Raw genomic sequence first — 16,475 nt, 5'->3', positions numbered from 1 at the left:
GAAGTCTGAATGTTAGTGAATGGGCGAGAACAAATGGATGTTTGTGAATTTTTCTTATTCAATTACAGAATGTTGGCATCGCTGACTGGGCCATCTTTTATTGCCCATCCCTAATTGCCCTTGAGAAGGTGGTCGTGAGCTGCCTTCTTGAACAGCTGCAGTCCCTGTGGTGTAGTACACCCACATTGCTGTTAGGGAGGGAGTTCCAGGATTTTGACCCAGTGACAGTGAAGGAACGGCGATATATTTCCAAGTCAGGATGGTGAGTGACTTGGAGGGGAAATTCCAGGTGGTGGTGTTCCCATCAATCTGCTGCCTTTGTCCTTCTAGATGGTAGTGGTCATGGGTTTGGAAGGTGCTGCCCAAGGAACCTTGGTGAATTCCTGTAGTGCATCTTGTAGATGGTACACATTGCTGCCACTGTGCGTCGGTGGTGGAGGAGGTGAATGCTTGTGGAAGGGGTGCCAATCAAGCAGGCTGCTTTGTCCTGGATGGGGTCAAGCTTCTTGAGTGTTGTTGGAGCTACACTCATCCAGGCAAGTGTAGAGTATTCCATCACACTCCTGACCTGTGCCTTGTAGATGGCGAAAACGCTTTGGGGAGTCAGGAGGTGAGTTAATCGTCACAGGATTCCTAACCTCTGACCTTCCCTTGTAGCCACAGTATTTATATAGGTTGTCCAGTACAGTTTCTGGTCAATGGTTACCCCCAGGATGTTGATAGTGGGGGATTCAGTGACAGTAATATCACTGAGTGTCAAGGGGTGATGGTTAGATTCTCTCTTTTTGGAGTTGGTCATTGCCTGGCACTTGTGTGGCGCAAATGTTACTTGCCACTTGTCAGCCCATGCATGGATATTGTCCAGGTCTTGCTGCATTTGGACATGGACTACTTCAGTATCTGTGGAGTCGCGAATGGTGCTGAATATTGCGCAATCATCAGCGAACATCCCCACTTCTGGCCTTATGATGGAAGGAGGTCATTGATGAAGCAGCCGAGGATGGTTAAGCCGAGGGCACTAGGATGTTAGTGAACAGATGTGAGTGAACGGATATGAGTGAATGTGTGGGTAGGTGAGTGGATGAGTAGGTGGTTGTGTGAGTAGGTGGGTGAGATGGTTAGGGGGATGGTAGGTGAGTAAGTGGGTGGGGGGCTAGACTGGATAGTTGGAATGATTAAGTGGGTAAGAGGAAAGTGGATAAGGGTGAGGTGTGTAAGATGGGTAGGGGTAAGTGGGTAGGTGGGTAGTCAGGCTGAGGGTTATTTGGGTCAGGTTGGGGGAATAGTTGATGGGTCAGCGGTGTATTCCAGTGGTTCAAAGCTGGTTAAGGGGTCAGGGGGATTGTTAGATGATCAGGGGGTGGTCAGCAGAGTTGGAGGTGTCAGAGGGTTGATTGGGGCCCTGTTGTGTAGTTAACCAGGATTAGACTAGGGGCGGAATTTTCCATTACCACTGGCGTCAGGTGTCATGGTGGTAATGAGTGGACAATATAACAGGAAGCTCAAAAATTGGCTTCACAACTTCATGAAACCAGTTTGCAATCATCCACTCCGCTGGTCAATGGTGGGCCACATTTGCCGCTGTCACACATCGGGAACTTAATTGTAATGCATCTGCATATCATTATAAGCCTATTCCACCAGAATCATCCCCCCACACTGGATCATCCGCTGACATGTTTCACAACTGTACGCGAGCGACATGCCCCTGGTGAACTGCACTTCGCTCGAAACTTCAGGATTCGTTTGCCTATTTGGCTTCAGGCAGTACTCACGGTCATCAGCACCAGGTTTTGCAGGCAGCACCGTATCACTTTTAGGGGGCCTCACAGACAGGCCTCTACCTACCAGATCAGCCATGAAGCGGGGGTGGCTTTTCAACAGCTGCAGGGCTAGGTCTTGCTTGGGGAAGGGGAGGAAGAGGCCTCAGGCAAGGGAAGAGGGCTGTACTGGAGAAGGGGGGTATCCAGGGTGTGTGTGGAGGCATATATTGATCTGTGCAAGTGGCCTCATGATGGTGAGGGCTGAGGAGTCGGTCTCTAGAGGAGATGAGGCCAGATGGAGATGTGAGGGTGTGTGTGAGAGAGTGAGTGGTAATGTCCCTTGAGGTGGCAGTGAATGAGATGCCAGAATGTGTGAGGGGCTTGACTTTGTGAGTTTAGAGTGATGAGATGGTTGCCTTACCCTGGTGACACAGATGAGATCATTCATTCTCTTTCTGCACTGGATGGCCAACTTCTTCTGTGCATTGGCACTGACCACCACTGCCACCACTTCCCAAGCTAGAGTGGTGGCATTGCTGGACTTCTTGCGGCCAGAGCGGGGTTGGTGGGATAATTAATGAGGTGGGATTGGGATGATATGGTGTGAAAAGCTGCACTGCAGCTGGCTGGTAGAACCTCCTCTTTCCCACCCACTATTGTACTTAGTGCAAATTTGGGATGATTCTCCCCTAGGTTTTAATCTGTCTGACATTTCCTGGGTAACTGAGGTGAGTACATCAGGCTGTCCCAAGTCTCCGACTCTAACTCAGAATCAGAGACATTCACAGAGGGTCCCAGTGAGCAGGGCAACCGGCCATCGGAAGTTGAAACTTGCCAGGCAGTTCCCATGGAGGTCCACACATTGGGGCTTCCACACGCATCTCAGTCGTGTGTCCAATCTCCAACAATCTGAAGATGGGAGGATTTAGCCCAATGTGAGATCTCTTGCTTAATTTGAGATTCTTCTAAGTATTCTCCAGCTTCTCTACACCTTTGCCTCCAATTGCTTGCCAGGCTCCGGCCTCAGCGGGTGGCCCCTCCGCCATCAGGACGATCCCAGCAGCACCATCCATGTTCCCCCATTGGCCCACTGATGGGCCTAATTGACTATCTACCACTGCCTGATGGGTAACCTCAGCGTTGTTAGCCTCTCCTCCAGCAAGATCACTTGGAGGTGGGAACACGTTGACCAACCGATCCAACAGAGTATTTTATTCCTCTGACGTGTCCTCCTTCTTCCTTAACCGAGGTTTTCCACCCACGGTCGTTGACAGGGCCCTCAACCGTGTCCGGCCCATCTCCCGCGCATCCGCCCTCACGCCTTCTCCTCCCTCCCAGAAACATGATAGGGTCCCCCTTGTCCTCACTTATCACCCCACCAGCCTCCGCATTCAAAGGATCATCCTCCGCCATTTCCGCCAACTCCAGCATGATGCCACCACCAAACACATCTTCCCTTCACCCCCCCTTATCGGCATTCCGTAGGGATCGCTCCCTCCGGGACACCCTGGTCCACTCCTCCATCACCCCCTACTCCTCAACCCCCTCCTATGGCACCACCCCATGCCCACGCAAAAGATGCAACACCTGCCCCTTCACTTCCTCTCTCCTCACCGTCCAAGGACCCAAACACTCCTTTCAAGTGAAGCAGCATTTCACTTGCATTTCCCCCAACTTAGTCTGTTGCATTCGTTGCTCCCAATGTGGTCTCCTCTACATTGGAGAGACCAAACGTAAACTGGGCGACCGCTTTGCAGAACACCTGCGGTCTGTCCGCAAGAATGACCCAAACCTCCCTGTCGCTTGCCATTTTAACACTCCACCCTGCTCTCTTGCCCACATGTCTGTCCTTGGCTTGCTGCATTGTTCCAGTGAAGCCCAACGTAAACTGGAGGAACAACACCTCATCTTCCGACTAGGGACTTTACAGCCTTCCGGACTGAATATTGAATTCAACAACTTTAGGTCGTGAGCTCCCTCCCCCATCCCCAACCCCTTTCTGTTTCCCCCTTCCTTTTTTTTCCAATAAATTATAAAGATTTTCCTTTTCCCACCTATTTCCATTATATAAAAAAAAAACCCCACTAGAGCTATACCTTGAGTGCCCTACCATCCATTCTTAATTAGCACATTCGTTTAGATAATATCACCAACTTTAACTTTAACACCTATGTGTTCTATTGTACTATTGTCGTTGACATCTTTTGATGATCTTCTATCACTGCTTGTTTGTCCCTACAACCACACCCCCCCCCCACCTCTCTCTCTCTCTATCTCTCCGCCCCCCACACACACACCTTAAACCAGCTTATATTTCAACTCTTTCTTGGACTCAAACTCAAGTTCTGTCGAAGGGTCGTGAGGACTCGAAACGTCAACTCTTTTCTTCTCCGCCGATGCTGCCAGACCTGCTGAGTTTTTCCAGGTAATTGTTTTTGTTTTGGATTTCCAGCATCCGCAGTTTTTTTGTTTTTATCTCTGTGTTTAATTGACTGCCACTGCTGTTCAAGAAATGCCTACCTCCTTGAAGAAGTTCTGTTCCTCTCTGCGACAAGATTTCCGTATCTCCCTGTTGTCTTGCTCACCTTCCTTGCTTTCCATTTCCCTCCTAGTGTTTGACAAGGTGTTTAATAAAACCCGCTTTCACAGCCATATCTCCTTTCTCAGTGACTGTCTCCGTCTCCAACTTACCCCACGTGGATTTCAACTGAAATTCCACCCCTCATGTTTCGAACCCACCCAGGATTACAGATATCTCCGGGACATAAAACGTTTCTCGGACTGCTGTTCCCGTCACGTTCTGAAATCCACACTCAGTGCCATGCGCCGCCATATGAACACACTCAACCTCTCCCTCCAGCAGCACCGCCGTACCCTTTTTCAAAGCTGCGCGTGCCCCCAGTTTCATTTTATCCTTCGGCTCATCCGACGCCTCAACAAGAAACTTTTTCTCTTTCTCTCAAGTGCTAAGGAACGCAATCTCCAACAACTCATCGACACCAACACCCATCTAGGACCCTCCACCCCTGCCTGTCCCTCCGTCCCCACCCTTTCTTCCAATCCCAACCCCAGCCATGTATTCACTATACCCCCTGACCTTCCCCTCTCCGATGCTGAACGTTCAGTGCTCAGCAAAGGACTTAGTTTCATACCCTTACGCCCTCACCTCAATGAATTTCGGGCTCGGCATGATACTGAACTCTTCTTCCGCCGTCTTCGTCTCCGGGCTCACTTCTTTGGGCAGGAGTCCTCTCCCAGTTCAACGGATCCTTTTACCCATCTCCAATATTCTCCCTCCACCTGGACCCCTCCCTCTGGATTCTTACCTTCTCTCGATCTTTTCATTGAGAACTGTCGGCGCGACATTAGTCGTCTCAATTTCTCTGCTCCTCTCACCCATTCTAACCTGTCTCTCTTTGAACTTACTGCACTCCATTCTCTCAAGTCCAACTCTGACATTGTCATCAAACCCGCTGACAAGGGTGGTGCTGTTGTCCGGTGCACTGACCTCTACCTCGCGGAGGCTGAGCGTCAACTCGCAGACACTTCCTCCTACCTCTCCCTGGACCATGACCCCACCACTGAACATCAAGCCATTGTTTCCAGGACTGTCACTGACCTCATCTCCTCTGGGGATCTCCCTCCCACAGCTTCCAACCTGATAGTCACCCAACCTCAGACGGCCCTCTTCTATCTCCTACCCAAAATCCACAAACAGAACTGCCCCAGTAGACCGATCGTCTCAGCTTGCTCCTGCCCCACAGAACTCATTTCTCGTTATCTTGACTCCCTTCTCTCTCCCCTTGTCCAGTCCCTTCCCACCTACATCCGTGATTCCTCTGACACCTTACGTCACATCAACAATTTCCAGTTCCCTGGCCCCAACCGCTTCCTCTTCACCATGGACGTCCAATCCCTCTACACCTCCATCCCCCACCAGGATGGTCTGAGGGCCCTTAGCTTCTTCCTCGAACAGAGGCCCGAACAATCCCCATCCACCACTACTCTCCTCCGTCTGGCTGAACTTGTTCTCACGCTGAACAATTTCTCCTTCAACTCCTCTCACTTCCTCCAAATAAAAGGTGTGGCTATGGGTACCCGCATGGGCCCCAGCTATGCCTGTCTCTTTATGGGGTATGTGGAACATTCCTTGTTGCAGTCCTACTCCGGCCCCCTTTCACAACTCTTTTTCCGGTACATCGATGATTACTTCGGTGCCGCTTCATGCTCTCGTCGGGACTTGGAAAAATTTATTAATTTTGCTTCCAATCTCCACCCCTCCATCATTTTCACGTGGTCCATCTCTGACACTTCCCTTCCCTTCCTTGACCTCTCTGTCTCAATTTCTGGTGATAGACTGTCCACCAATATCCATTACAAACCCACCGACTCCCACAGCTATCTTGACTACAGCTCCTCACACCCCGCTTCCTGTAAGGACTCCATCCCATTCTCTCAGTTCCTTCGCCTCCGTCGCATCTGTTCCGATGATGCTACCTTCAAAAACAGTTCCTCTGACATGTCCTCCTTCTTCCTTAACAGAGGTTTTCCACCCACGGTCGTTGACAGGGCCCTCAACCGTGTCCGGCCCATCTCCCGCGCATCCACCCTCACGCCTTCTCCTCCCTCCCAGAAACATGATAGGGTCCCCCTTGTCCTCACTTATCACCCCACCAGCCTCCGCATTCAAAGGATCATCCTCCGCCATTTCCGCCAACTCCAGCATGATGCCACCACCAAACACATCTTCCCTTCACCCCCCTTATCGGCATTCCGTAGGGATCGCTCCCTCCGGGACACCCTGGTCCACTCCTCCATCACCCCCTACTCCTCAACCCCCTCCTATGGCACCACCCCATGCCCACACAAAAGATGCAACACCTGCCCCTTCACTTCCTCTCTCCTCACCGTCCAAGGACCCAAACACTCCTTTCAAGTGAAGTAGCATTTCACTTGCATTTCCCCCAACTTAGTCTACTGCATTCGTTGCTCCCAATGTGGTCTCCTCTACATTGGAGAGACCAAACGTAAACTGGGCGACCGCTTTGCAGAACACCTGCGGTCTGTCCGCAAGAATGACCCAAACCTCCCTGTCGCTTGCCATTTTAACACTCCACCCTGCTCTCTTGCCCACATGTCTGTCCTTGGCTTGCTGCATTGTTCCAGTGAAGCCCAACGTAAACTGGAGGAACAACACCTCATCTTCCGACTAGGGACTTTACAGCCTTCCGGACTGAATATTGAATTCAACAACTTTAGGTCGTGAGCTCCCTCCCCCATCCCCAACCCCTTTCTGTTTCCCCCTTCCTTTTTTTTCCAATAAATTATAAAGATTTTCCTTTTCCCACCTATTTCCATTATATAAAAAAAAAACCCCACTAGAGCTATACCTTGAGTGCCATACCATCCATTCTTAATTAGCACATTCGTTTAGATAATATCACCAACTTTAACTTTAACACCTATGTGTTCTATTGTACTATTGTCATTGACATCTTTTGATGATCTGCTTCTATCACTGCTTGTTTGTCCCTACAACCACGCCCCCCCCCCACCACCTCTCTCTCTCTCTATCTCTCCGCCCCCCACACACACACCTTAAACCAGCTTATATTTCAACTCTTTCTTGGACTCGAACTCAAGTTCTGTCGAAGGGTCATGAGGACTCGAAACGTCAATTCTTTTCTTCTCCGCCGATGCTGCCAGACCTGCTGAGTTTTTCCAGGTAATTCTGTTTTTGTTGTAGAGTATTTTATAATTCTGCTCACAGTCCCGTCCCACCTCCCTACCCGCCTGCCTGGGACAGGGAAACCTCAGTCCTGGCTGTGAGAATTTTTTTTAAACATTCATTCTTTGGTCACTGTGGGCCATCACCTTTCACCTGGGTGCCTTTGAAAAAAAGCTCTGCTAGAGAGAATACTCCACTTAAAAACCAATATTAAAAGCAGCTTTTCTTTTAAATCCTTTGTGGAAACAGGACCAAAAACCTGAACCTTACAGAATCTAACTATACCAGGTATTAGATAACTCAGTAACATATTGCTGGGCGTGCCCTGCTAGCTTTCTATTCTCTGCTACTATATTGTGAGAGTTGTTAATGAGGTTGATCTTTCATACCTCTGGAAATCTAAACCAGCAAGTTTGTTCTAATGCTGTCCAAAGCTGATGGCGCTAGAGTTTGCAGGGTGAGTGGGAGGGCACCTAATTTCCATGGTGTAACCAGGAACCTGGGCTACTGAAGACACGGCTCTGGCACCAGCCTGGCCTATGCAGCTGAAGAATGCAATTCACCTTGGAACTGGTGGAGTTGGAGGACTGGAATTGCCCAAAAAAACCTCAACTCTAAGCTTCAGCTCCATGTAAAGGGGACAAATTGAAATATTCATTAAACAAAAACAATCTTCAGTAGAATAAGAGCCTGGACACCGCAATGGCCTCCATTTACATCTTTCTGGTAACCTATACATCTTATCTCACTCATACCAGCCTCCCGACTGGTCATAAATGACCCAAGAAAAGCTGAGTAAAAGTGCGTGAGCAGAATTTAATGCTGGATTAGGGAGCGGGGAAAAAGGCAGGCCCCCAGAGGATCCCGATTCTAACAGCCATCACATTTCCACTGAGGTGAATGTATCAGTGTACGTGGAGGGTGTGAATAAAAGATGTGATGGTGCATTCTCTGAAGCTTTGATGCCAACCTCTTCAAAGATTGACTGCAGGGCCAGAATGAGAGGACCTGCTTTGGAGTACACAAAGAATTAGGTTCATGATATTCACGATCCTCTTCCCTTTCCCCTCTGAACTGCATCTCCTTCCTGCCCCATGGTGGACACCATGCTCAAGACCTCCTCACTCTCTTCTCTGCACTCCTGCTTCACCATTCACATTGCCCAGTGCCAAGGCTCTCTGGCCAATTCCACTGCGTCCTCCACTGGGGGCATGAGTGCCCTGATGTTGGGCACTCCTCTACCTATCTTAGCACGTTCTTTGGCATTATACGCTATTCTCGCCTGCAGTCAGAAGGGAAGAATGCATTTCAGCACCATTGGTACGTCGCCCCCTTTTCAGCATGCATTCCTCTGACAGGTAATAAGGCCTTTTGGATAAGTTGTCCACAGTCCCAATCTTAGCCACTTGAACTACAATGGAAGCATGAACCTGAAAGTCTGGACCCAGATTTATCCAGGCCTTATAATGCATCTGCTTGCAGTACCTTGCACTTTATTTACCCACCTCCCATTCATCCTTTCACTGAGACCCATTGTTTGCTGCCCTCATGAGAGTCACACCGAACACTACCATTGTCTCATCCTGGCGGTGCAAAGGAAGCTATTGACCATCTTCTTTCATTGAACCCACCACTGCAAACCTCCGCTGCAATCTTCATAGTCAGGCTGGAGGGTCTCCTGATGCTGTCGGTGGGGATGAGCACCTCCCATTGTTTCCAGGCAGCCTGGGGGAAGAACCTGCAGGGAGGCATCACTTAACCACGGGCAATGCAATGTCTGCTTTTAGCCATGTACTGCCTGAGTCAGCCAAGGTGATGATCGGGGGTTTCTGTGTAGAGGAAGGCTGAGTTTGGAGGGCAAGATGGTGAATTCTGGGGTCCTGTAGCAGATTCTGCAAAACAGATGCCGTTGTCTTGTAGGCAGTGGGTACCACTTAAAAATGGCATCCAGATCTCCAACCCCATCAACTGATGGTGAGTTGAGCAACTTTCTCCACTCTCCCATCACATAATTACGAAGCCCCACACCTCCACCATGATTATTGGCCAGCATCTGCATAATAATTGTTGGCCAGCCATTCCCACTGTAAGCAGAAGTTTCACCCAATCCCGAATCCACTGTTGGGACCTGCGCAGGAACGACTGAATTCAGCCCCATGCCTCTGTTTCTGCCCTAAACAGCACTCGTCTTGTACAAAATGAGTGCTTGTTCCACTCCTTAAATGCAGGCCTTGAAATCACGAAAATGGCACAACCAGGTTCCTGCCCTTTTCTGCTGGATTTCACAAGTTAACCATGAGTTATACTTGGAGTCGAGCCAGATCCTCTGAGGAGGTTCAGGGTTAACTATTAACATAGCCTTGGTAATACTCCAGAAATTCTGTTCTTTCATAGACCAGAATTTGAGTATCAAAGGGACAAAGGTTTGAGCAAAGCATGACAGTTTCTGCATCTTAAATAGTGGAACCTTATCTTCCAATGGGGTGTTTGGGGAGGTGTTGCTGCCTCACCACCCAATTGGCATTTTGATGCATTTTGGATTGGGGATTTTGTCCTTCCTGGAAATTTTGTAAGATGAGTGGGCATTATGATCAGCAGAAGGCTGACCATGCCAGATTCAAATGGTGTTCAAGTCCCATTAGAGTTAGGGTCCCCACTTCAAGGGAGCTGCAATGAAGAATTTGGAATTACTTTAATTCTTTGACCTAATCAGGTTTTTTGATCCTATCATTTCCATTTGTGAATATGCCCATTGCTTTTCCTTGTACAGACACCCAACTTTAACATAGCAATATTTCTGCCTCCTGACTTAGAAATGGAGACATGGCAGGGATGGAGTATCATGAAGCAATGGCACCACCAGAATTTCAATGCCCATTTGTTTATAATCCAAAATGTTCTAAAATTCTAAAGTAAATTAAGTTAATTGTGAAATTGAGATCCTTGGAGCCATTAAGACTATTAAGAATCAATTAGAATTTATCATTTGGAAGTAATATTCATGTCTATGACAAATTACACGATAACTGATCAATACTGCTTAATAAATGCTATGCTGAGCATATCTGGAAAGCATTTGTATAAAATTAAATGAAAATCTTTAAACTAACACAGACTCAGCTTATAAGCAGCAGGAAGGCAATGCAAATAAAGTCTGTCGAGCTATAGTTATTCCAATGGATGGGATGTTGGAAAACATGAGCAGGCAGGAGAGTTGCGTCAAAAGCTTCTTGCTGTGCAGGCACCAACTGCAGCAGGACATAAAACCTCCTTCTACCTAGGGGCTAATGGCAACATGGAAGGGAACAGGTGAACTGGGAGAAAAGGATAGCAACTAGATCAAAGAGAAGGGCAGCAAATATTTCTGAATCTAACCTAGATGTTCTGCAAACTGAAATGTCGAGTGGGAGGGACACTTTCTTTGGTGTCATGTTAAGAAACTCCTGAAATCTGTGATGTGCACTTTGGGAAGGGAAGTGGCTATTACAGTGAGTGCTAACTCCTTGGCCTCTAGGATTCCTTAGGAAGAAGATCAGTGATCCAACTGAAGCAGTTAAGGTAAGTGTATTCCTTCCAATGAATCTTTGTTTCAGTTTCTGTTTATGGCACTCTATCATATCGTACCCTTACTTTGCCTCAAGAGCTCTAATCTGCACGAATGATCCCTGCTCCATACCATATGCAATCTGCAAGTGCACCTTTCCTCACAGTGTATGTGCATGCAACAACATCCCTAATTAATCAGACCTGTGCTTTTGTGCTTGTTGGCCTCATTATTACCTTAAGTGTCTAACTCTTGGAACAAGATATTTTGCCAATCTTCAGTGCTATCCTTATATCTTCTCTTTTCTTTTCACTTTTAGGAGTATGTGGTGCATAAGGCCTACAGTTCTTGAGCCACAGGTGGTGGTTCACCCAACACACAAGGCCTCTTATCCTACCTGAGGAAGAAGTGCTGAAGCTCTAGGATGCATATCGTTGATGCTGTCGGGGACAGAAAAGTAGGAGGCAAGTCGCAACTGTAAGTTTTCCTGGACCATAAGCAGCTTCCCCTTCTTATGTCTCAGGAACAAAGACACCATTGCAAGAAACTTCATATGCACCTTCAAGTACTATAGAGAACATCTATCTAGCTCTGTCTTTGAATATTTTTAAGGTATAGCTTGGTAGATTCTTGATCAACAAGGGGGTGAAAGGCAGGAATATGGGGTTGAGGTTACAATCAGATCAGACATGATCTTATTGAATGGTGGAGCAGGCTTGAAGGACTGAGTGGCCTATTCTTGCTCCTAATTTGTATGTTTGTATTTTCATATCTCAAATTATCCACCTAACCCCTGATTTTCTTTTAGGTAACACACAAGATACTGCTGAGGAGGAAGAGGAAAGATGACAAGACCCTTCAACCTCTGCAAACCCCACTGCATTCTCAGCTACCACATATTTCAGTCTTACTTTCACTGACTCATTTCTGCACCTAAGAAGATACAGCTCCTGCCATTGAGTGTGATATTGATCACAAAGACATGCAGAGGAACCAGGAGTGAAAGTAGACTTCAACACTGATGAGCTTAGATTCCGTAGATATCAGCCCTTGCCAAAAGAATCTGCTAGCTATTCATATGAACTCTCCAGTCAGCACCCTTAGGTGTCTGCTCATGTAGATGAAAGGAGACAGCAACACTGCCCAGGCACCAGCAATGGCAAGGCACCAATCAGGGGGGCTGAGACCAGGCCACAAGAGGCTCTGGTTCCCAGAGTGCAGCCCAAATCCTCTAGGGGTGCTGGCTTCAGGTGGTACTGGACAACTAGAATAGGTATAAAGATAGCAGACAGTTCAGTAAAGAGAAGCCCGATGTTAAAATGAAAGGCATGATGTAAAATGTTGGTGCGCATTAAAAGTCTGTTGTAATACAGTGGTTTGTGATGATAATTGTATCTGTCCATAAGCAGATTTTAGAAAGATGAGGAATGAACTATTCAAGGACATGTGGAAACTGGCACAGGACTATTTTTCAGAAATGGGTGCAGTATACATATATACAATTAAAAAGAGATACCTTCAAGTTTCATAGTGTGATTAATAAAGAGGATAGAAGCAATTTGGTAGATGGCAGTTGTGATGCCAAAATTAAAAGAAGGGATAAAGATAGCCAAAAGTAATTTTGTGAAGACGAAGGATGTGTTAACAACAAGAAAACTCAAGCTTGTAACAAGGAAAGACTCTTAAGATAATACATTCTATCCACTTTCCTGTATAGTTCAGAAACCTGGACAATAAATAAAGATCTGTGGAAGAAAATAGAGGCCTTTGAAATGTGGATGCTAAGATGTATGCTAAAAATTCCATATACAGACCATTAGACCAATGTAGAGGTGCTTGAAATTGCAAGAGTGAAAAGAACGCTCAAAAGTGACATTCAGAAATGAAAATGTCAGTATTTCAGCCATTCGATCAGAGTTGAAAAACTAGAGATCTCTTCTAGAGGGCAAAGTGGAGGGCAGCAGAAAGAGGGGTCAACCTAGGCATACAGGAAAGACTTTTAACACACACCAACATTTTACATCATGATATCACAGAGTGGTTGCAGACGATGTGTGAGAATGGCGCAAGACAGACAAGCATGACATACCATGACAACAGATCTCCTAATAGGAGTAGCTACAAACAGCAATAGCAGTAAAGGTGTTTGCTCATTTTGAATACTCAAAGTAACTTTTTGTTACATACTTAAATTCTAAGTAATTTCAATGCATGTGCTACTTATCTTACTCTTCACATCAAAATGTACTCTTCAAAAACCCAGCCAGCGAAATAAAGTACTTCATTAAATTCACAGGTGTAGTCATAATAACTTCCAGAACAGCTGAATGCAATAAAATTTCTAAATTACCACTGCAGAGAGCTAGTAATTTACCCATTGGTGTTAATGATTTATGCATCATTCCTCTCAAAATCAGCTTTTAATGTTACCTACACCAACAGTCTAGTCTTCAATATGCTATATTCAGCACCTCTCGTATCATACACACATGTCAAAGATAATTACAGAACCAAAGCATAAACGTACTGGAAAAATGATAATGAAGGTAGTTTATAAAATTTCTTATTTTTAAAATGATCACCAATATTAGCATCTTTAATTCACCATAACTTTGTAACCAAAATTATGTTGATGTTATTTTTAGGTCTTTGCTGACAGTGACATGATCGTTGTAGACACTGAAGTTTGATATTTTGTTGCACATTGTGCACCTCTGAAAATTAAATGCATTTAATTAGTTAATTTAGCACCACAATTTAGAAAAAAAAATCAGGTTTCTCACTGTTGATCAATAGCCAGTGATTCCTGCTGCAAAGTGTTCATATGTGATAGTCAGGTGAGGATACCCCCATTATCAAATCAAGAGTCAGCATTCATTGGCTGAGTTCACATACAGTACTGCCAAGTTGGAACACTACTGAGCTTAAGTTACTGCCTTCTGGAAAAGAAGGGCAGAAAATCAGTTACACCAAAGACAGGAGTAGAAGGCAGGTTGTACCTGTAGTTTCTCACACGGTGTTACTAAACCTCAAAAATGGCTCCAATGGGAGGTCTTAAGCCAAGACTGGTAACTTTTGCAAAGTGATGGTGTGAATTTTAAGAGGCCCAGTTATTCTAGATAGCATTTGTATATTTTCACTTTCCAGCAGCTGGCTACAGCAATCTGCTCTGGCAGAGTAAATCTCCTGTCTATCCTCTAATCCAAAGAAAGAAAAACAAGAGAAATGCTGTGTGCAGACTGCTTTTTCTGAGCATTTGTTCAGCAACTGTTAATTGAAAAACTAACATTTTTTATTCTTTCTACAAGGCTTTGAATTTTTCGAAACCAGCGCCAAGGATAACATTAATGTAAAGCAAACATTTGAACGCCTTGTTGACATCATATGTGAGAAGATGTCCGAGAGTTTGGATACAGACCCTACTGTTGCTGCAGGAAAACAAAACACAAAACTCACAGAGAACCCTCCTCCACAGCAGCAAAACTGCGGTTGTTAGTGACTTGTCCACAGATTTATGGAGGCAATCAAATTGTGTCTACATTGCAAAGATTAGTCCTTAGTTATTAGTCTATGAAAATGTTACTGTATGGCCTCTATATAATATTAAACAAACCAATCTTTATTTATTTTTTGCTAGTCTGTGCACAGTACCGTTTCCCAATACCTTTTGCATTAAAACTGACATTTAGCCAACCTTTACTTATATTGGTATTGGTTCTGCAATTTTTCTGTAGATTCAAGGTTTGTGTGACTGTTAACAGGAACAATGGGTTCCCAGGCTCAATGTACTGCATTTATAACTTACTTAGATCTCCCTGCTTACTAGATTTATGTGGCCTTTCAAGCATTCCCTCAATGATAAATTAATGATAAATAGCTTATCCTCAGTCTGCACAAAACTGTGAACTCAGCAACAGAAATATATTAATTTAAGTCACTGAGTTGTTAGCTTGATTATTTGTATCAGTATCCTGTGTATAAGCATCCATGTGTCACTTAAAGGAGAAATTACCAATGATAGATTTCCTTGATTAACAATACGTATTTGAAAATAAAGGTTTTGGAACATATTTGCTAGCAGTCTCAGGCTACAGTTATACTATCATATTTTTGTTGATGTGAATAAATTGCCTGTGTGTATTGACATGAAAATGCAATGTATAACTGCAGAGGCAGGTCCTGATCTGCAGAGCCACCTTTTGCAAGACCACCTGCAGTAGGCCATCTCACACCACTCATGAATCAGATTGTGATATAGCTCCATTGTGACATGAAACTGTGTTCAAAGATGCTCGGATAGTCTGTTGGATCTCTGGGATATTCAGAGACTTGAAACTAAGTTGTTCAAATGTTAAGAGAAGGCAGACGCTAGTGACACTCTCTTATAACATTAAATATTACCAAGAGAGCAGAGTGCACATTTCCAGAGTTCTGTCCTGGTAGACACAATGCAAGTTATAGCCAGCAGTTGGAGCCTGCAGTGTGACTTTGGTTTTGGTAGCTGCATTTTACAATCTACAGCTACTTGTTTCAGCAACCAGCCTCATTTATAATTATTTGTCATTTACCACTGTAGAGGGAGTCATGAATATAAATCTCTTTAAAACATCATGCCCCACAGCAATCTTGAAGATAAGTTGTATCCACTGAGAATGTTCATCATTTTCAAGATTCTGCATAAAATTTTACTGCTAATTTGCCATTTTATGGTAGTTCACAAATCTCAGAAGAGTGTTTTGCCAGCATTTAGACCACATCAGTAAAACTAATTACAAAGGTAACTATTTTTAGCTGCAAAAAATGATGTATTCTGTAATGTGTAATATTAAATGTAACAAGAGTTATCTTTCTGGTGTCTGAATTTTTATTTTTACCTGATGGAAGAAAATGTAAAATGGTGCATAGGTGCTGAAGTAATCTGCGTTTTATATTTTTGTGTAGCCTCTGTATAGAGGGACAATAGGCCACTAAGTGCAATATTTCAGAATATATAGTGCATCTCTAATTCAATGCAGATATCTGTGCAAAGTTACATACTGTAGGACTTGAAGTTAACACATTTTAATAACAAATCAGCTTTTACTTCTAATTAGCCCAGTCAGTTTTCCAGCTATTTGCAAACCATTGGTAGCATTAGACAAAACCATCTTTAACAAGATGGCATTTAGCTTTCATCATTTTAATTCACTGGATAAAAATTCTAAAAATACCAGGTTCAGTATTTTCTCACTGTAAAGCACAGGGTGAATTTACACTGTTTTACCTAGTGTTTACCTGTGTTTCCCGCATCTTTTCTGCCAAATTAATAGACAACATGTGGAAGAACCTCAAGAAAAATCATCTTCTGTGTCTTGTGGAAAAAAATAATAAACTTTATTCCAATTAAACAAACAAAAAAGCATTATTGAGACAGAAAATATCCATTCACTAAAAATCTGCT

General features: G+C 44.9%; 1 protein-coding gene across 2 annotated transcripts in view; it reads left to right on the top strand.

The window, feature by feature from the left end:
* Positions 1-15,879, top strand: part of rab3c (RAB3C, member RAS oncogene family) — a 275,929-nt gene extending 260,050 nt beyond the window's left edge. For both annotated transcript variants that reach the window (XM_041189110.1, XM_041189101.1), the window contains one exon: positions 14,344-15,879. In XM_041189110.1, coding sequence (XP_041045044.1) covers positions 14,344-14,531 — 188 coding nt within the window. In that variant the 3' untranslated portion in view covers positions 14,532-15,879. The remainder of the gene's footprint in view (positions 1-14,343) is intronic.
* The last annotated feature ends 596 nt before the right edge of the window (positions 15,880-16,475 follow it).

This window comes from Carcharodon carcharias, chromosome 1, assembly GCF_017639515.1.
Source record: "Carcharodon carcharias isolate sCarCar2 chromosome 1, sCarCar2.pri, whole genome shotgun sequence".
In the NCBI taxonomy this organism is placed as follows: Eukaryota; Metazoa; Chordata; class Chondrichthyes; order Lamniformes; family Lamnidae; genus Carcharodon; species Carcharodon carcharias.
This window is presented reverse-complemented; position numbering and strand designations above follow the sequence as displayed.